Consider the following 20,997-nt stretch of genomic DNA (forward strand, 5'->3'; position numbering starts at 1 on the left):
GAATCCCTGACTCTTGGTTGGCAACGCCTCACTGCACAGCCCATGCATTCCTTAACTCTTTGGATAACTCTACTTGTTTCTGGTGGAAAGAATACGGTCCTGCCCTCCACCTTAGGCTCACGGCAGGCAACTGCAAAGGGAGCAATTTGGACTTGGATTCTCTATGCACTGGCTTAAGCATACGATCCTTACTTGGAAAAAAAAAAAAAAAAAGGTCAGCACTATTTCCAGTGCAAATGTACCACACTTTCCACGTTGCATACTAGTCACAAAGTCCTGGACTATAGTAGGAATTAAAACATGTAGTGAATTTTCCTTTGCAAGGCATTAAGAAAGTTAGTTTACTGTGGTTTTGAGTTTCAAAAGCAACTAGGAAGCAAAATATAATTAAGGAAAGAGAAGAATTTCATGCTGTGAGGTATTAACTGGTTAACTTCAGAAATGTTATGTCTATATGGGGATGTCTTTTTAGGCTCCCACTATCACCAAGGAGATCAGAGATGCTTAGAGTTATTGCAGGCCCTAGAACAGGCATCCCCAGACTTTCTACACAGGGGGCCAGTTCACTGTCCCTCAGACTGTAGCAGGGCCGCCACATACTGTGCTCCTCTCACTGACCACCAATGAAAGAGGTGCCCCTTCCTGAAGTGCGGCGGGGGGCTGGATAAATGGCCTCAGGGGGCCGCAGTTTGGGGACGCCTGCCCTAGAATATTCTTTGTCTTATTAGCAAACTAAAGGCAACCCCAAATCCTGCCAAATAAACAAGGGTACTCAATGCCTAAACTCCTAGATACAGACAATACGGTACAGTGATTAGACAGCCACTGGGCCTTAAGGTGACCTTGGAGATATTAACCAAATTTTTTCTGCCCTAATTTTTTCATCAGTACGATGGAAATAGTGGCAGTGGTACCTTACAAGACTGTTGTGATGTTCAAATAAGGTAATTCAGATAAAACACTTGGAATAGTATTTGATACATGGTAAGTACTTTGGTTAGCAATTACTATTGTGACCAGTGCTTCTGGTCCCAAAGAGATGGAAAAAGATGATGATAATGATCAACAATATCACTATTAAGTAAAACACCTGATGGGCTTATCCTCCTCCTGCCCCGCTGAGATGCAGGCTGGCAGCAACCTCTGGATGAGAAACTGACCTGATAGAAGTGATGAGACTCTTGATGGAGTCGGACACCGTATGGGAATGTCCAGCCAGTACAGACCAGGTGGGCGGGTCTTTGGGGTTGATGGCCAGAGAGCGTGCAGTGCGAATGAGGTACGATGAACTCTCCAGCATGGTCTTGGCTGAGACCAGGATTGGTTCCTGTGCCTGAGAGCCCTGAGACCAAATAGCAGAGAAATCAAAGTCAGGGTCAAAGAAACGACTGAATGAAGTGGACCCTGAAAGGTCCTGTTCTTTGCCAAATCACCACTTCTGCCCTTTGAAGAAGATAAAGAGGGCAGGGAACCATGAAGACTGGATTGCTTGGGGTCTGCATGGTGGGAACTTAAGCCCATGTTTACCCCTTAAACAGGATTTGTTGAGTGTGCCACATCCTAAGAATGGCCCTACACCTAGGCGGTAAGATTGTTCTCTACACAGACATTATCTCTCAAGAGATGTGTAGTCATGGAGTTTCACTAACTGCACACGCTGTAACTGACAAGAGTAACAGTAGCCTACCTGTTGATAGAGACAGCTTTTGGAGTTTTAACTATTAACTCACTCGGTGCCACACAACATGAGTCAAAGATCTTAGTATTGTCTTTCTGCAAAAACTCCCTACCTCAGAACTGATCTGGGCGGGAATGCTGACAAACTCAGGGTTAGATGCGAATGCCGTCAGGTTCTCCACAGCTTCAATCAAGGGGGCGGTGGCAATGCGACATTTATTGCGATTGTCTTCAGAGAAATCCCCATCCAGAGCCTGATAGGAGAAAACAGGGAGATTCTGTCCGATTGAGCAGCTCTAATTATTCCTGAACTACAATAATCATCTCTTAGTGAAAGAAGATGGTTCAATGGGAACACTGAAAATGTTTGGTGACCTCATAAACAGTAAATAAGGACTAAAGAGACCCCTGCCATCAAGCAGAGGGGCCCTGTTAGCAACTGTGGAGAATTAAAGAAAAATGTGTAGCTCACAGGACAACTGACTCTGCAGTCAGCTCTTCACTCACAGGAAGCAGAGACAGAGGCTGAAACAGCAACCTGCTCTTCAGCGGCCCGTGACCCCCTGTGCCAGGCCATGCAGCAGAACTACTTTCCTCCTCAGTTTTGAGACTATAATCCTTGGGATCTTCACTTTTACTCAGATTAAGTCTATTCTCTCCCAAACAATAAACATACTTTATTGTATTTTAAAGCAGTACTTTTAACTTTTTCCAAGTGGGTGTTGCCTAATGACTGATGGAGGTAAGGTAGGCATGACCGTCATCATTTTGACATGAACACAATCCAATCTAATGGGAAGGAATAGACTGGAACTACCCCCAGTCATTCAAACAAATCTCACAAACAGAATATTTAACAAAACAGGCCACCCACAAATGGTTACTTCCTGTACAATTCCATTAGTACCAAGTGCAAACACAAGTGGACCTAATCCAGATGGTGAGAAGAGCAGGTAACACCGGAGGCTTTATAAGGAAAGCTTCCGGGTGCCAGTAACACTCTGTTTCTTAGTCTGGCTAGAGTTACCAAGGTGTGTTTCGCTTGAGAAAATTCAATGAACTCTACACATAGTGTGCGCTTTCTCTATATGCATCTTACGCTTTATAATTAAAAAAAAAAAAAACAAAAACCTAATAGCAGGTAACACAATGGCATAGAGTTCAGTCCTTTTGCTGATTTATGGCCTGCATGGACGCAAATCCAGGAATGTGGCCTGTGAACCACGCCAGACTGCCTCACAAAGAGTTAACACTTCGATGAGGTTCCCAGCCCTAGATGTCCCCTCCTCAGAATCAAGACTGTTGGAACCTACAGCCAGTGACCCAAATACAGAAACCCTACCTCCCAGAGAAATGCTACACTCGAGAAGGCAGTTAGGTTTGCAGAAAAATGCCAATCTCCTTGTTAAATGACCAATAAAACTTTTAATTTAACCCTTATGAGCAACATATAAAGCAACAAATAATTTAGACAATTAAAAAAAAAGAAAAAAAAAAAAAAAACAGGGGCACCGGCATTACCAAGCAAAGCAGATCTGAGATAGGGGCTTTTCTGTTTTTTAGTAAGGCAAGAGGAGGCAGGCATTGTTGGTTTGAAGGCAATTTTTGAATAGCAACGACATTCCAATCAAGCCTTGGCAACTTGGGACAATAATTACATACCCACAATGTAATATTTTCAGAGAAATTCCCAAAAGCCTGGCTATTTTAGTGTTTATGCTAATACAGTATCTGGCTCGCCTTGGCTCATGCCCTTCCCCCACCAGACAGGCCCTGACCCTACCCTCGCCTCTCCAGTTCTGCCATTCTTCCAGGCGCGATGGAAACCCTTGCACACCTGCTACTTCTTGCTCACATATAAAGCCTCATTTCGCACTGCCACTTACATACTTGGTAAATGTTGATTTACGTTGCTGGCACTGGCCACATAGAAGTGAACCATCTTGGCACTCTGATCTTGTTGCACTGTTAATATTGCTCTGAAGTTTGGTAGATCCCTGGAGGTCCGGATTTACCAGACATCAGAGCAATTAGAGAACCCCAGTGTGAGGCAGGGTGGGTGCCACTAATCAGGAGCCTGACACAGGTGGGCCCAAACATAGGCAAAGGTGTGAAACAAGCTGATTGCAAGAGTGGACTCTGGAGCGGAAGAAACTCAAAAGGAACTTTGGAGTGACTTCATGGCTTCCTCCATAATACCCCTTCCACTGGGATGGCACGACTTTCAGCTCAACAGGAGATGCTTGGCCTTTCCTCGATGCTGCACCCCCTTCCTGCTTCTTACCTCTCCATGTTTCCCTTCCCTTTTCTACTCCCACAAACCGCTCAGTCTACTGGGAAAAAGGGCAGCAAATCAAGCCACCAACCCTAAGCTGAACTTCTTCAAACTAAGAAGATGACTACTCAAGGGTAATCTCAAGAAATGGGTTTCTAATTGTGTAGGTTTCATAGACAGCACTACTAGAATAAAAGGCTGGTTTCTTTGGGGCTTTTGTTTTGAGCATGGGCCCTAGAATCATATTAGCATACAGCCCATTGCTGTTTGCAGCACAGGGCCTTGAATAACATGGACTAGAATAGCAAGCTACATCCATCATTTTCCATTCTCAAAAAGGACAAGTTACTGCCTCCAAAAAAAAAAAAGGATGGTTTGCACAGGTATTATTTCACTTCTAAACTCTGCTTCCACTGGGCACAGCAGAGCCACTCAAGTAAACTGAATACCCAGAGCTGCCCAATGGTGAAATGTCAAGCAAGCATATCACAGAATGTCTGGCATACCAGCCATGATGATGATGAAAGGGTAAATTTAGCCATATATCCAGGCCCCACCAGGACAAGAATGCTCCCAAACCTGGAGCCTGCCCCGAGTGTTCCCCCTTAGCAAAATCCCACGGAGACCTGGGGAGAAATAATTTCTGGGTATGCATAAAATCAAAGATGTATGGACTTTGGGGGTTACAGGGGACCCTGAAAACATTTTACTACGAAACCCCCAATTCTCCAGACAATAAAACCAGCACCTAGAAACTGGCATGATTTGCCAAGGTCACCTTGCTACTACTCACTGGCATGCCTCAAACAAGGACCCGAGCCTCCTGGCTCTCTTCCCTTCTGCTGACTTTAGACAAAGGCAACAGAACAAGGAGTAAAACGCCCAAGAGCCTTCTTCCTTTTCCTTCTAAAGAAACCACTTTCCCAATCCAAACATAAGGATGACCAAGAAAGCATACTCACAGCCAAGTCAAATTCGATTCAAGAGAGCTGGAGCGGCTGTCTGTGGTACACACTGGAAGTGCTTAATTGCAAAAACCCCGAGCTTTAACTCTGCTGTGAGGGGCAAGGCCAAACTTCAACTTCTCAGAAAAACAAATGCTGCTGTTGCATAATTTCTACTTGGCACCCAAATGTGAGTGACTGCACATTTAAAATAACATTCCATTCCACACATCTGATTCAAGACTAGGTAATGAGCTGAATGAAGAGAGAAAACAAGTAACAGTGTACTTGGTGACTCGGAGACAGACAGCAGCTGTGGTTAGAAGTATGGGTCCTTCTACCATGCCCAGCATTTACAGCCATCCCTGGCAGGCGACAGAAACACAGAAATGGATTCTTGTAGAGCCCTGCTCTGGGATTTTAAAAAGAGTGCCATCAGTAGTGACTGATGCTGACGTGCCACTGTGAGGTAATCCGCTCCTGCTCCCTCTGGCTTCTCCTGGAGGCTCCCCTCCCTTCGCCACGACCGTAAGGGTGTGGCAGCTGGGATTTAGGCTGGGGCACATTCTAACAGTTAATAGAAAAAACAGCAGCACTAAGCAGCATAAAACTTAAGAGTAATACGCAGCTGTCTTAAGCACGTAGGGGATTAAATATTCCTCTGTTTTTCTGTTTGACAGAACACATAACCATTCCTTCAACCAGGAAATCTACTCCGTATACAGCACCATGTGCTACAGTGAAATGATCTTTACCACTATCTTGTTACAGTAAATTAAAAGCAAAGCTCGTGGCTCCCAGCAAATCCTGCCAGGCAATGAGAATTGAAAAACCAGGCCCATTTCACTGTTGAGGGGCAACATGTTCCTATCTGTTCCTCTTGGATTGCTCCTTGTTTCCAGGGTGCTCCAAGAGACAGAGGCCTTTATCTTTTCCATGTTACAAACCACTCCCTCCCACCGCCCGACATTCCTCCTCTGATGTTCTGCACAGGCCTATCTTTTAGGCCATCAGAAGAGCTCATTTGCTGCAGGGAATTGCAAAGAGGGCTCCACACTGTGAGGGGAATCTGAAAAGGGCATGAGATCTTAACAGAGATGCTTTATATAGAGATAGGTCAGGATTTAAAACCGAGGAGGAGGCAGACAAGAAAGGCCTGCAGTAATTTCTATAGAATAAAGAGGGTCTTTACTTTTTTTTTTTCCTCCATTGGTCCACCTAAACAGAACGCTTTTAATGACCAGAAAAACGACTGATTTTAACTGAGATAAGCTCATTACACAGCAACCAACGATGCCACTGCTGTCAACTCTTACCCCTCTTTCCATCCTCACCTCCCCAAGCTCACACACAAAGCCCTGCAAACACAGCAAGGTCCTTCCTCCCAGGCTGGAGACATGCCTTTGTCTTTCCATCCCTAACAGGTGAACGGCATGCCAGGGCTGAAAACAGGGATTCTGGGGCCTAGGTCTGAATTCTGCCCCATAACTTCCTGACCAGGTCACCCTGGCAAAGTTACTCAATTTCTTTGTGCCTCAGGTTCCCATCTGTAAAATGGGCATAAGCACAGGGTGGTTGTGTGGAGTGAATGAGTAACACACCCAAAGCACAAAATAAACATTTTTAAATGTAAGCTTTATTACTTCCTAATTACTACAAACTGTGATGGTAATTCAGGTAACCTGCCACCAGGATCATGGGGCACCTGGACACTGGCTTTATTTATCCATTTTCAACTGAGCTTACTATTGCCTTCAAATAGGGAGGGGTTTCTGTTTGTTCATTTCTAAAAATTTCTCCGTTTAAAGAGCTAAGAAACTGCTGACGGGGGTGTGAGCTCCAAGTGCTGACTGCCAGCTTCCAACTGGTGCTGGGTTAAGTGTTCTCTCCTTTTGCCTCTGCTTGGTCATCCTGTCGACTAATTTCTGCTTGCAACTGCACTGGCTTTTTGTAGTCTAAATAACACGAGGTGTGCAGCGTCCTATACTCTGGAGAGAACAGGAAAAAGTCCTCTTACTCCAGAACTATGCTAGCAGCAAAGCCAACCCTCCCATCTGAATGAATACAAAACCCTTAAGTAAAAAGTGTTAACTCCTTCAATGCCTTTCCCTTCAGCGGCATCCTGGGAGATGGTGCTGAACCTTTTGCCTGTGGTCTGTTATCCGGGCTGTCAGCTGTCTGCTGCCTGCTTGGTCCCAGGTGAGGGCGGACTGTGTTTGTGGCTTCCTTCCCCACTTACAAGTACTACAGCCTCGTGATTCTCACTTGCTTCTTACAAGTGAACCCTGCCCACCCGTGACATGCCCATACACCTTAACGCAAAGGTGAATTTGTTAGGAACACTAGAGGCTCTGTTTTCAAAAGCTGATGCTCCACTTTAAAAAATTCACACAGCTATAAACAAAATTAATATCACAGGAACAATTAAAATGTTTTAAGTGATTTTCCACAGTTTCCCATTCCCTTCTCCTTCCACCTACTCTCTTGGTCTGGATATATCCAGCAGTGATGGCAGAGTCCTCTACCAGCCCATTCAAAAATGCTGCAAGTAAATGTATTGTTTAAGTAAAAACAGGGTATTTGCTACACAAGCATAGTACCAAGAGTGGTCCTGTAACCAACCCTTGCCCACCAGAGTTCTGTCCCTAAGCTCTTCAGGTACAGAATTTGGGGTGGCCTCCTTCCCCACCATCCAAAAGGTTAGTAGAGACCAAGGCTGTTGGTTTTTCATGATGAGTGTCTCCATTAGTAAACGATGCCTCTTCAATGACATAAACCCGTAAGACTGAATTAGAAGTTAAGCTTCACTAGACAAGGAGGGCAGCAGAGCTTAAATCTTGTTCCCCTTTCCCCTCTGGAACAAGAGTCACCGAGTTTAAGAAGGCCTGTCGTCCAGCGACCTACCTTGATGGTCTTCACCAGGTTGGCAGTGCTGTTGGCAACTTCCTTGGCTGACTGGACGAAGTGCCTCTTGGCGACCGGGTTGGCCGTCTTGGACGAGGCGATGCGGCAGGCATTGCACAAGGCCGACGTGTGCTTGGCAACAATCGTGGCAGCTGACAGGACCTACAAAGCACGGAGCTAGGTTGGGGGCACCCCACGCTACAGTGCAGAGAGGTCCACCCTGGTGCTCAGCCCTGGGTTTCTGTTCAACTCACACGTTCAGAGCCTGTGTCATTACAAGCACGGCTACCCTCAAAGTCACTCCAAGAAAGAGGAGGGCCAGAAATACTAAGCGAAGAGAAGAAAGAAAGAAAAAGAAAAAAGGAGGTGCTGACATAGTGGTGGGCTAGGCTGAGCCCCAGGTGGTCTTAAAGGAGATGGAATCAATTTAGCCTTTGGAACCCCAGACAGGAGGTCCAGGGTATAGAATCTACACCAAGATCTACACAAAGGCAATGTGAAGTTTTCTAGCAGTCACTTTAAAATAAGTAGAGAAACAAGAAAAATTAGTGAAACAATTTTTTATTTAACTCAGTATATCCAAAATATTTCATCATATAATCAATTTAAACAGACTATTAATGAGATTTTCAATCGTTTTTTCATACCAAGTTTTTGAAATCCAGTGTGCATCGCATGTTTACAGCCCACCACAATTTAGACTAGCTCCATTTCAAGTGCTTAACAGCCACAGGTAGCCAGTGGCCACCACACTGGAGAACCCAGATCCAGATGAGAAAAACATGTATCAAGCCCTCCTCATCCACGGGAGGGCTGCTGGCACCTACTGAGGTGTCTGGCTCAGAAAGCTCTGCAGGCTCCACCCCGCAGCCCCAACTCATCTGCTCTCCTGAATCCACCTGTTCTGCTTTGCTGAAGCTGGTAACACCCCTTTGGCCTTGTTGGATGGGTAAGGACTCCCAGACACACCAGCTCTCGGGCCTGCTTTAGGTCCATATGGTCTTTGTGTTTCCTTCTTGATTCAGGTCCTTCTCCGGCCTCAAGAGTGTGGGCCCCAGGTTGATGGCAGACATGCCGCTAATAAGACTGCCTCTGTCACCCCCATTCCAGCCACTTCTACCTTTCGGTACACACTGTTTTAATAAGTGACTGGGACCTCATGCCACTCGGATATGACAGATGTGATGGAATGTCACACATACTGCCTCTTCCTCAAATGTCACTCTCGCTTCTTTCTGTGCTACAGATTCTGACCCAACTTTGAGGCCCGGCTCAGTGCCACCACTTCTGTGAAGTGACTCCTGACAGCCCCCTTGGAGAATTAATCACACTTTCATTTGCACATCCCTGGCACTGTCATCGTGTCCTGATCACTGCATTTTCCAAACTTTGCCCAACAGACTAAGAGCCAAGGGAGTAGAAAATGGAGCCCTGTGCACACTGACCCCTTAGAGCTAAGCATAGAACAAGCCCTCAGTGCATGTCCCCTGAAATGAACGAAGACTCCTTGTGAATCTCACTGTGATTAGGTCACTCCTTTTGCCATCTGGCACCCCATCTCAAAGCACCTACAAATTTCCAGATTCTTCACATTTTGCAGTATTTGCCCCCACCCAAATCACTATCTACAGTGCTGGCATTTAGCTGCCTTTGCAAGCTCTGAAAGAACAAGATTCTTTACTAATTTCCCAGTCTCCCACAAACTACCCAGAGGAGCATAAGGGCTTGAAATCTTACATCCTCCCCAAGAGTTACCTGTGACGGACTGCTGCCGGGGTCCACCAGGTTCTGGCATGCCATTTGGATGGCCTGGTTAGCCCTGGCAAACTGGATGGGGTCCACTAGGCCCTGGTGGCCTGCCTGGCTGTTTGGATCAGAGATGCCAACCAAGTATGCAGCCTGGAAAGGGAAGGAGAAAAACCACAGCTCAGGCTCCATGCTCCTAGGTGAGCTTACGGGGGACAACGGTCCGCACTACACATGCAGCTGTCACACTCAGGCACTCCTTAGTGCAAACTGGTCAAGGTCATCTCATCCTGCTCACCAAAAAGGGTGTAGTACTGAACAGGTTTATGCCAGCTTGACATGCCAGCAGGAGTTTATCACAGGCTCACAGAACAAAGTATCCTTGTTCTTAAGAGAGAGCCTCAAGAAATTCTTCTTTGGGACATGGATGAACGCAGCCCGGACTACTCTGGCAGCCGTCTTGTGATCACAAGGCTGCCCAGCCTCAGCATGAAGCTGACTCTTTGGCTGGCAGACAGGAGAGGCAAGAAACAGCGGGTGCCTGCAGACTGATGGCGTGGAGCTGCTGGGTCAGCCAACCTTGGAGCCTGCCCTCTCCTAGGGTTCCTCATCTCATAGCTTACCAAAGCATGTCCTTATTGCTTAGGTCAGTATTTCCAATAGCAGAAGGGATCTTAACTTGGTAATTGAGTAAGATGGCCCAGAAAACAAGAACAAAAAAGACAGCATTTGGTTCCCAAGAGGAGAAGAGGGCACAAGGGAAGGTCTTCTCTTTGCATTCCCTTTAGATGTGTCAGCCAAATAAAACAGAAAAAAAATGAATCTGTGTGTCGGAATTTTGATTTTAATTCATTTCCCCCGAGAAGGTAGAGAATTTCATCCCCTAAACTAGTGATGTTTCTCTTTGGTTCCGTAAAATCTTCTAAGTTCAAGGTAAATGTCAAATGATGAACCATTTAAAGCAGATGCTGATATCTTTGAAGTTTCTGTAATATAAGCTCAATCATTATTGAAAATCCGTAGGATAGTCAAAGAAGGGCAAGGAATGTGCCATATCATGTCTCTCCATGATGACATCTAAACTTTTTCTCTCTCTGATCCTAAAAAGAGCACGACTTAACATTTTTGCAATTCTAAAGCCTCAGAAAATTTAAATTATGTACTGCTTATCTTTTCTACCCCAAACAATTTACCAATAATAAAAACTTTTAAAACAATTTAAAAGTAGGCCTCTGAACCTATATGCTGGGTCTCTACTGAGTCTCGCCATTCTCCCCAGCCTGGCCCACAGCTGCTCTGCTCCTGGTGGGTAACTGGCTGATGTTTTGTGTAAATGCCCCAGCCAGCACAGAAGCCAGTGCCTTTCCTGTGGTTTCTGTGGTGGCACTTGGAGAAAGAGGTGCAGCCGGAGCTCCCCTACACATCCCACAGGGATCTGGCACAGGGCACATGGCTGCATCAGGACCAGCACCTTACCTGGGCTGCGGCCTCTGTCAGCCCACAGAGAGCCTTGGATGCAATCCCCACACATTCCCCAAAGGCAGGGAGGTCCCCAGTCTTGGCGTTCTGTGAAATCCCTGCCATCGATTCACCCAGAACCTGCAAAACAAACAGCCAGCCACATCCTTTATCCAGCACTGCTTCACACCAAGGGGTAAAGGAAGCAACACTCCAACTTTAACAGTCAAGGCCACTTAACTTGGAACATTTGACATTTTCTCCTTTATTTGTATGAAGAAGAGATAGAAGAGAATTACATCATTTCCATTCCAGAGACGTGTACAACGGAAGTATAACCCTAAAGTTATCCATATTCCAAGGAGATACAGTTAATGTACGTAGACAATACAGTACAGTCTATAAAAGGCAACTCATGGGTAAACGGTCTAAACTGAGACCTAGTTCCAGAATATAGAATTCATATCCACCAAGCTGCAGGTGAGGTCATAAACAGAAAGCAGGAGACTCACCCTTCCAGATATCATTTATCTCGTTATTGACAGTAAAATTCAAATAGAAATCTTTGTTATGTGTGTTTCCTGAATATCTTAAGAATTTTGCCTTATACTGAAAATCACGGGTGTGGTATATTCCTTCTTTAGAGATCTTTACAGTATGAGTTGAAAGAGATTTTAGTGTTCAGAATCCAACCCAGAGTGGTCAAGCACCTTGTACAAGGTCACAGAGAAGGTCACATGGGCAAGTAACAGGGTGCCCAATGCAAATCTGGTGTTCTCTTGTCTGTGAACCCCATTATATCCCAGTAGGGCTGTTCATATTTTCCTGGGCAACAATGACGGAACTAAAGGATGTTTTACCCTTTGGAGAGACTATGGTATTGCCAAGTCTAGAACCCAAAGCAGAGACCATTTACCAGTAAGCTATCTTGGATGGAAATAAATTCCCCAAAACTGCTTAGACATACAAAATAATCCATTTTACATAAGGACTTGCAAAAAAAAAAAAAAAAAAAAAAAAAGAATGCAGAGGGTAGTTTTATGTACAATATTTCCCCCTCCCTCCTCAGCCCACACTCCTCTTTAAGAAGCTACCATTTCTTTGGATCTGAGTGTGCATGCATCCTTCCCTTAGACAATCCGTAATTCCATGAAAGGTACTGCATGAGGAAATTCTAGTCTTAGCCCAAATCAAACTGAGTCCTTCTGACACTACCAATGCAGATGTTTTCCTGCTAGAATAAAAGTGACCATGTTTCAACTACAAAGTCAGATTGCAACAGCTCAACAACCATTTCATTTTCACCTGCTGATTTTAAGGCATTCTCAAAAGACACTGGTATAATTACCACAGATGAATGTTTCTCAACAGTTATTTTTTTCACTATTGTTCCATTAAGAAGCCTTTTCAGTTTTTTTCCCCCTAATCAAATACCAAGGAATAAGATTTTGTTGAGTAAGGTTAAGACGGGAGCGGAGTAACAAGCCACTGTATTATCTTAGATTTTTTTCAACACCTCTCCAACATCCTACCGAAACAAAACAAAACAATTTGACCCTCCTTGAGAATGCATGCCATGACTATATTGCAAAAGAACACCTAAGAAGATCCCACGTAAGTCACTGAAGGACTTTCCAGATCAGTTCCATTGTAGAAAACACACAATTTGACTCACATGAAGACCAATCTGTGAAAAAAGAGGGGAAATGGTTCTCAAAATATGGTTCCTGGACCACAGGCGCAGGACCTGGGAGATGGTCAGGAATGCAGAATCTCAGCTTCGTCTCAGATCTACTGGATCAGAAACTTGGGGGTGGGCAATTTGTATCTAACAAGCCCTCCAGGTGATTCTGATGCACCCTCAAGCTCAAGAAGCTCCTGAGCAACGGTCTCCACAACAAGGTTGCAGGCTACAGGCGGCTAGCCCTGCTAACCAGCCACAGGCAGAGGCACCTAAGGCATGTCTAAGCTTCTCCCCACACTGATGAGCAATGCTAATTTCTGACTTACGGCACAGGCAGTCTTACCTTGGAGTTTTCCATCACACTCTCAATGCAGTCAAAGTAAGAGAGATCACTAACTGGTTCATTAGGATTGTCCAACATCCCCTTCACAGTCTACAGAAGAACACAATATAAAAAGCAAACACATGTCACAGAGCAAGAGAAATTCAACACAAACTACCCACTATCAACTTTCCCTCTATGTACAGATGTCTGGTCATGAGCAATCATTTACTCAGATTTTTGAGAATTTAGATCATGGTATCATGACTTCAGATTTCCTGTTAGCAACACAATGGTCATTATGGGGGAGGGGGGGTCTCTGGTTAGTTTTGCCAGAGATGAGAATCTCTTGTTTTGTTTTGAAGGAAAAGAAACAAAGTAAACACAGAAGGACAACATTAAAAAAAAAAAGAGAGAGAGAACATTAATACAAGGCATCACATGCATGGTCAATTAGCACAATTTCTCTGCAGGATAATTCTAAGGAGTTTAAATTTCAAAAGGCCATTCGTTCATTTCTTCATGACTAGTATGAACGTTGTTTTTCCAATTTTGGAATATTTTAATGGGAAGGCATGAAAGAAGATAATTCCCCCAAACTGCCACTGAAAACCAGTGCTAGCTCTGTCATGGCACTGTAATGGCCTTTGATCACCACTTGTAAGGGACTTTTCCCCGGGATGCAGCCATTTAGCCTCCTCCCCAGGGAGTGAGAATGTACATTAGGACCCAGCAGTCTTTGGGACACAGCCAACAAAAAGACAGTCATTTGAGTTACAAAGGCTGGTGGGGGCTGGGAGATCAGGAAAGGGAACCGCTGAGCTGTTAAAAATGGGAGGGAAAGAGGGCAGCCTAAGGAATAAGCTCATTTCATTCACGAACCTCTTCCCACTCCTTGGATCATCAAAATTGTTTTAGTAACAGCAATCCTAAAGTAGTCATAATTTCTCAACCAAGGATATCAATATGGGATGGAGTATTGGCACCTAGGCCAAGAGAGCTCATTTAGATCAACAGCCCACATATTTATATTTGCAAATGTGAACGGAGCAGAACAGGGTAGTAATTCAGCCAATGCAGGAAACATTCTCAACTGTTTTCAGAATACTTCGGTCCTGTGATAACAATCCCTTTCTCATTTCCAGCTGTGCACAGTGGCCTAGTGCCAGCACCAGGGCCTCAGTCAAACTTCAGGAGCTGCAGTGGGTATTCCCACCATCCCAGACCCACGCCGATCATCCAGAAAACGGAAGGGACCTTGGGACAACCAAGCCATATCCGCTGAGATACCGATTTGGCATCTCAGTATAACCTGCACTGCTTAGGACTACAGGTTAGGACATACAAGGAGGTGGGCTGCTTTTATGTTTACCCACATACATTCTATGGGGATACCTAACTTTTCAAGTGTAAATAACATGAGTACAAACATAAAATGAAAAGCACCCGCACTGTGTTCTGGGCCCTTAGCGGCCCCATAGCCACCTTGACTGTGTAAGCAGTGTTAGTGCTAGGTTTCCTCTTACATGCCCCCTATATGGTACAGAATACGATGTATGGGAAAATCATTCTGACTCAAAAGCACGCCTATCCTAGCCTCTAGCTCTCTCCCATTTGTTCCAGAATAATCTCTCCAATTTATTTTGATAAAAAGTGCTGATCTTCAGCCTACACCCAACACCACAGGCCTCTTTCTGTTTGTAATAAATAATTCTTTAACAAAATACATCTCATCCTACTGGAAAAAGGAGAAGAAGGAATGGTAATTCCACTCAATCTAGTTTTTCTTCCGTTTCTTTCCACTTGGATTGGAACTTCGGCCTCAACAGCCTCCGAGGGAAGATAAAAGGCAAGGACAGAGAAGAGAAAACTAGCCCTATAGGGAAAGAACAGGCACAGACATAGACAGACAGACCCACAGACACAGACGCTCTCCCTCTCTCGAGTCCTCAGCAGCCTTCCCAGGGACCTACCTCAAGCTCCCGCAGGGCATTATCACACTCTTTCTGGCCTGGAGCTTGCTGGGTACACAGAGTGATGAGTTGATTGATGCTCTCTGTCACAGCTCTGTGACAGAAACAGAATATTTTTTAAGGATCAGCAGTAATTTCTCCTACAATGCTTTACAGGCTCACCAGAAATACAATTAATTCACTATTTCAGCTCGGGTCCCCAGGAGAACTCTTCCACAGAGGATCTACACAACCAAAAATAAACCACACCCAGGGAAGACAGAATGAAAACCCTACCTTGCCTCTGATTATTCATTTGCTAGACCCAGAAGGGGTCCTAATATAGTTGACCTTTGAACAATATGGGTTTGCAATGTGCAAAACTGCTTATAGGTGCGTTTTTTGTTTTTTGGGTTTTTTTTCCCCAGTAAAACTCACACCAGTGTGCCCACCTCTCCTTTCTCCCCTTCCATCTCTTCTAACTCTGCCACTCCTCCAACAGCAAGATGAACCCCTCTTCCTCCGCTGCCTACTCAATATGACGATGATGACAATGAAGACCTTTATGATGATCCACTTCCACTCGGTGAAAAGTACATTTTCTCTTCCTTATCATTTTGATAGTAGCTCAATGTATCATAAGAATACAGTACATAATACATACAACATACAAAGTATGTGTTAACTGTTTATGGTATCAGCAAGGCTTCCAGTCAACAGTAGGCTATTGGTAAAGTTTAGGGAAGCAAAAACTAGATGCGAATTTGTTACTGTGCAGGGATCGGTGCCCCAACCTTTGCATTGGTCAAGGGTCAACTGTAGTTTTCCTAGGAAAGTTAATACGTTCATAAGAAATAACTTGCAACAAGCATATTAGCACTATTTAAAACCCTTTATCGCCGGACGCGGTGGCTCATGCCTATAATCCCAGCACTTTGGGAGGCCAAGGCGGGTGGATCACGAGGTCAAGAGATCGAGACCATCCTGGTCAACATGGTGAAAACCCGTCTCTACTAAAAATACAAAAAATTAGCTGGGCATGGTGGTGCGTGCCTGTAATCCCAGCTACTCAGGAGGTTGAGGCAGGAGAATTGCTTGAAGCCAGGAGGCGGAGGTTGCGGTGAGCCGAGATCACGCCATTGCACTCCAGCCTGGGCAACAAGAGCGAAACTCCGTCTCAAAAAAAAAAAAAAAAAAAAAAAGACCCTTTATCAGCAGTCCCCAAGGAATAAGATAACCTGAACAATTTGAATATTTTGTACATTTTAATATACACAGACATAAAGTAAACTGTGCCTATGATTTTAAAATTTCTTTCTTCCATTAAATTCTATATGAATGACTGGTTCCTAAAGCTACTTCAAAATTATTCATTAAAATTGCTATTTTCTTTGTTAACATGAACAGAAACAAACTAGGGACTCTTGCATGACTTCACTTGCTTCTATTCTTAGAACATAAGAGATAGCCCTGCTTTTTCTACATTGACAAGGACTCTGTTCTACCTGGGCAGCCCCTGTTTAATTTGTCTCAGGTAACGACATGGATTTCAAAGTCATGGCCATTTGTAGTTAACTTTTTGTAAAGTATAAGATATGGATCGTAGTTCTTTTAAAATTCTTTTTGCATTTGGAAGTCCAATAGTTCCAGCCCCATTTGCTGAAAAAACAATCTCTTCCCCCACTAAATTGTTTTTGCAACTTTGTTGACAATCAATTGACTACATTTGTGTGGGTCCACTTCTGGACTCTGCATTGTGTTCCATTGATCTACGCGGTGGATGTTTGGTCAATACCACACTCCCTTAACCAATAGTTTTATACTAAATCTCAAAATTGAAAACCCATGCATTTTATAAATGAAAAATCTGAGCTAACTCCCAAAGAGAATGCTACAAATAAGCAGCAGAAATAAGACTTAAACTCATGCCTATCTGACTCAAAAACCAAATACATAATTCTTTTCTGCATTGTCATAACTGGTCCACACTTCTGGCAGGGCCCAGAATTCCTACTCAGTTTCTAACCACTGCAGCTAAAAGACAATTTAAACAAAAATAAAACAGGCACATATTGCTGTTAATCACCAACACTATATAAAAGATGCCTCATTTTATTAGTTAAATTGGCTTTGCAGCTTCCCACAGAATATCAAATTAGACAGAAAATGATGTTGCCAATGTAGAAATGCAATCAGCTTAATTATTTGATGAGGAGATACTGCTTTCAATTTTAAATTGAGCTAGGGTGATAGGAAAAACTCTAACATAGTTTTTTTAAGATTGACTCTGGTGATTCATTTATTTGAGGACCACTATTTAATTAAAGTGTCACTGGGCAGTACTGTGCTCTCTACGGTGCAAAGCACAACAAGAATAAGGAGACATCCAGACAATCCCTAGTTCCAAGGGTTGTGGAGGATTGTGGTCCTCAATGTGTGCATTTAAAGTATCCCTTGGGGAGTCCAGCACCCTGTTCTACATGGTGGTGGTCTTGAGGCACACTTATGGAAGGACAGGCTGGCATGTAACATCATAATAGCATGAGCATTTGGGGATATTTTCACATGTCACAGAATCTTTCTATTTAGCTTAATTTTCTCTGTGTTTCCTATTTATCAGTATTTTTAAAAAACCTTGTTACTGTAATCCCAACACTTTGGGATGCCAAGGTGGGCGGATCACGAGGTCAGGAGACGGAGACCATCCTGGCCAACACGGTGAAACCCCGTCTCTACTAAAAATACGAAAAAATTAGCTGGGCATGGTGGTGCATGCCTGTAGTCCCAGCTACTTGAGAAGCAGAGGCAGGAGAAGTGCCTGAACCCAGCAGGTGCAGTACTCAGTGAGCCGAGATCGCGCCACTGCACTACAGCCTGGGTGATAGTGCTTTAAAAAAACAAAAAAACAAAAAAAAAAAGAAAAACAAACAAACAAAAACCCTTGTTACTAAAGTTTCTTCCATTAAAAACTAAGTGTTTACAATTGGTGAATCCAGAGGATATATAGCTGTGGGAAAGCTGCCAACTAATATCTTAAACTTTTCTGTGGATATAAAATTTTTTCAAATAAAAGCTTGGGACAAAAACCATCAGACTAAGGGTTTGGGGTTGGGTAATCCACAAAAGTGCCAGCACAGCATCGCATGTGTAAATGAGATGCTTGGGTAATACTGATCCAGAACCAAGAAGCATTATTTAGCTATCACGAATTCCCATAACTCATTTTACAGTCGAGATTACATAGCTAAATAAGTAGCTAAGTGGTCCAGAGGCAAATGGTTATGTAAATCTGACAATGAAATATAATATTTATGTTTTAAACTCCAGCAGTCATTTGTAAGAGTAAAGAATAGGGAGCAACCCAAATATGTAACAAGAGAAGATTAAATAATATACAGCCCACAACAAAATCCTGAGTACCCATTAAAAGTCAGCGAATCGCATATTACTAATGTCATAGATGAAAATTTGCGCTACAAGATTAAATAAAATTTACAAAATAGCATAAATAGAATGGGCCTACCAATCTAAAAAATAAACATATATGTGCAAAGCAAATGACAGAATGACATACATTAAAATGTGAAGGGACTTTATAATATTCTTTTGAAAGAAAAAATTTCAATAAACCCACCTCCATTAAATTTACATTATTATAAAAAATATGGTCAAAATTAGAAGGGTCTCTGTTCTTTGTAAACCCAAATAGACCTGAACTATAGTTACTTTTATTTATTTTTGTTTATAATCTTCTTTTAATGATCAAAGCTATACAAGTTCATTTTTAAAAATACAAAAAAGATTAATAGCCATAATTCTACCATTCAGAGAGAGGATTTTCATCTAGGCTTATCCCTCTACTCTCAGTTTCTAAACACTGGGATCTACAACTTCAATGGTTGAAACAGGTTAAGGCAAAAAAAAACTATTTGGTGTTCAGATACACTGAATTGGTTCAATGCAAATGTATGAGCTCTGGCTAGAAGTTTCAAGTAGATACAGAATTGGGGTGGAGGGTGAGAAGAAAATCAAGCACTTTGTGCTTTTGATCACCTATTAAGCACAAGTGACCCACCCAGTCAGAGGCTTAGAGAATAAAAAGCAGCAGCAGACATCTCTCTTCCTGCCTCCAGTGAAGAGGTGCCTGGGAAAGGAGGAAAGAGCAAATAGAAATTCACCTATCAGTATTTCCTGGGTCCCATTATACTCAAGGCACAGAGATTAAAAAATAATCTAGCCAGGCATGGTGGCTTGTGTCTATAATCCCAGCTACTAGTGAGGTTAGAGGCCAGGAGTTTGAGACCAGACTGAGCAACACAGCAAAACTCCATCTTTTAAAAAAATAATAGTAACAATTAAAAGTAACAAAAATAATCATTTACAGCTCTCTAGGATGGCAAGGTGTTTGCAATCTAATCAAAAGGCAAGAAAATGAGAAGATCCAAAAAAGTTGCATGAAAGAAGGCAGTGCCAGGGTGGGACACCAGGCTGGACATGATGGATCGCTGAGCAGGGGACCAGACATATGTGGGGACTCACAAGGAGCCAGAAGGAAATGAAAGCCCCAGTCACAGGGCACAGAGTACACCTGGAAGGGAGGGCTCAATATGGACTGAAGCAATTGGAAAAGTCAGGGCTAAGTGAGATCCTGATTTGGATAGAGAGAAGGAAACATTCTAGGTAAGACCCACGGAGAGTAAAGGTCTCTTGTACACCTTTCTGTTTATAGAGCAGACGCACTCTTCTCATCTGTGCTGCTTGCTGGACCATCCGTCTTCATGGTCTCTGGGGACAGGAGGAGCCCTGTCCAGCAAGAACCTCAGACCAAAGGGAAGCCAGGGAGGCAGGTGCTACCTGCAAGTTCCTAGGAAGTGCCCTCCGAGGACTGGAAAGCAGCTGAAACCTGGCCCAGGGGTCTGATGCTGGCCTCTGTGGGCCTAAAGCCTTCTCAGTTCTGGAGTCCTGCTGGCCAGGATGACTGTGGTGGTGAGCAGTGATTCAGGGAAGGTGCTCAGAGGTAGGACATCCCCTTCCTTTTTGAAACTGCAAGCTAGCTTTCTATTTCCTTGACTAAGTTTAGGGAGCACCTGACCAGTCCCTGGTTGGGGAAAAGGCTGATGAAAGGAGACAACGGGTCTCCAGCTCCACCCAACTTGTCAGAAAAGAGCCAGAGCCCAATCAGTTACACGGGAAGAAGAGGAACAAGCCAGACTCTAAATGGAAGATGACTTCCTCTCCCCTAGGGATACAAAACCAAGGGGCTAGGTTCCCAAAGTGTAGGCTCAGAGGCAGAATTAAGAACAGAAGAGGCCAGGCGCATTGGCTCACACCTGTAATCCCAGGACTTTGGGAGACTGAGGCGGGCAGATCACGAGGTCAGGAGATGGAGACCATCCTGGCCAACGTGGTGAAACCCAGTTTCTACTAAAACATAAAAAATTAGCCAGGCATGGTAGCATATGCCTGCAGTCCCAGCTACTCAGGAGGCTAAGGCAGGGGAATCACCTGAACTCCAGAGGCGGAGATTGCAGTAAGTTGAGATCATGTCATTGCACTCCAGCAGTGTGGTAACAGAGCAAAACTCTGTCTTTAAAAAAAAAAAAAAAAAAAAACGGAGGAAAAAGACATCCTTTACCTTTTCTCCAGAAGCAAACCTTTTCTTCCCAGAGCAAGAAGGGCGAGAGAGACCACAAATAAGAAGGGGTTCAAGACTGCTGACACAGGAACAGGACAGGGCTGAGTTGGTCCAGGCCTGGGTCCCCGCCATGACATTTCTGGGGACTCTGAGGACACACAAAGAGAGGACAGGCAGGGCCTGACAGCCTCAAGAACAGGGAGGACAGAGGACTGAAGACTGAGGACTACGATGATCAGATCCCTGCTGCTCAGCTTCCTGTGCACTTTTATGCAAGACTGTGTTAGGCCCGGATGAAGTGAGGGAGCACGCGGTGAGTCCTGCCTAACTCCCCCAGGGCTACATTCCTGTCTCATTCGCAGTGGGCACTCAGCACCAGGCCTTGCCCCTATCAGGCCTG

At 44.1% G+C, this 20,997-nt stretch overlaps 1 protein-coding gene across 9 annotated transcripts in view; it reads right to left on the reverse strand.

Annotated features, from left to right (window-relative positions):
• Positions 1 to 20,997, reverse strand: part of TLN2 (talin 2) — a 474,792-nt gene that overhangs the window by 81,652 nt on the left and 372,143 nt on the right. For all 9 annotated transcript variants that reach the window (XM_074393531.1, XM_074393528.1, XM_039468905.2 and 6 more), the window contains 7 exons: positions 14,984 to 15,077; positions 13,032 to 13,121; positions 11,023 to 11,145; positions 9,556 to 9,699; positions 7,801 to 7,962; positions 1,791 to 1,931; positions 1,161 to 1,342 (listed from right to left, as the gene is read on the reverse strand). In XM_074393531.1, coding sequence (XP_074249632.1) covers positions 1,161 to 1,342; positions 1,791 to 1,931; positions 7,801 to 7,962; positions 9,556 to 9,699; positions 11,023 to 11,145; positions 13,032 to 13,121; positions 14,984 to 15,077 — 936 coding nt within the window. The remainder of the gene's footprint in view (positions 1 to 1,160; positions 1,343 to 1,790; positions 1,932 to 7,800; positions 7,963 to 9,555; positions 9,700 to 11,022; positions 11,146 to 13,031; positions 13,122 to 14,983; positions 15,078 to 20,997) is intronic.

The sequence above is a fragment of the Saimiri boliviensis genome, chromosome 2 (genome assembly GCF_048565385.1).
Source record: "Saimiri boliviensis isolate mSaiBol1 chromosome 2, mSaiBol1.pri, whole genome shotgun sequence".
NCBI classification, from domain to species: Eukaryota; Metazoa; Chordata; class Mammalia; order Primates; family Cebidae; genus Saimiri; species Saimiri boliviensis.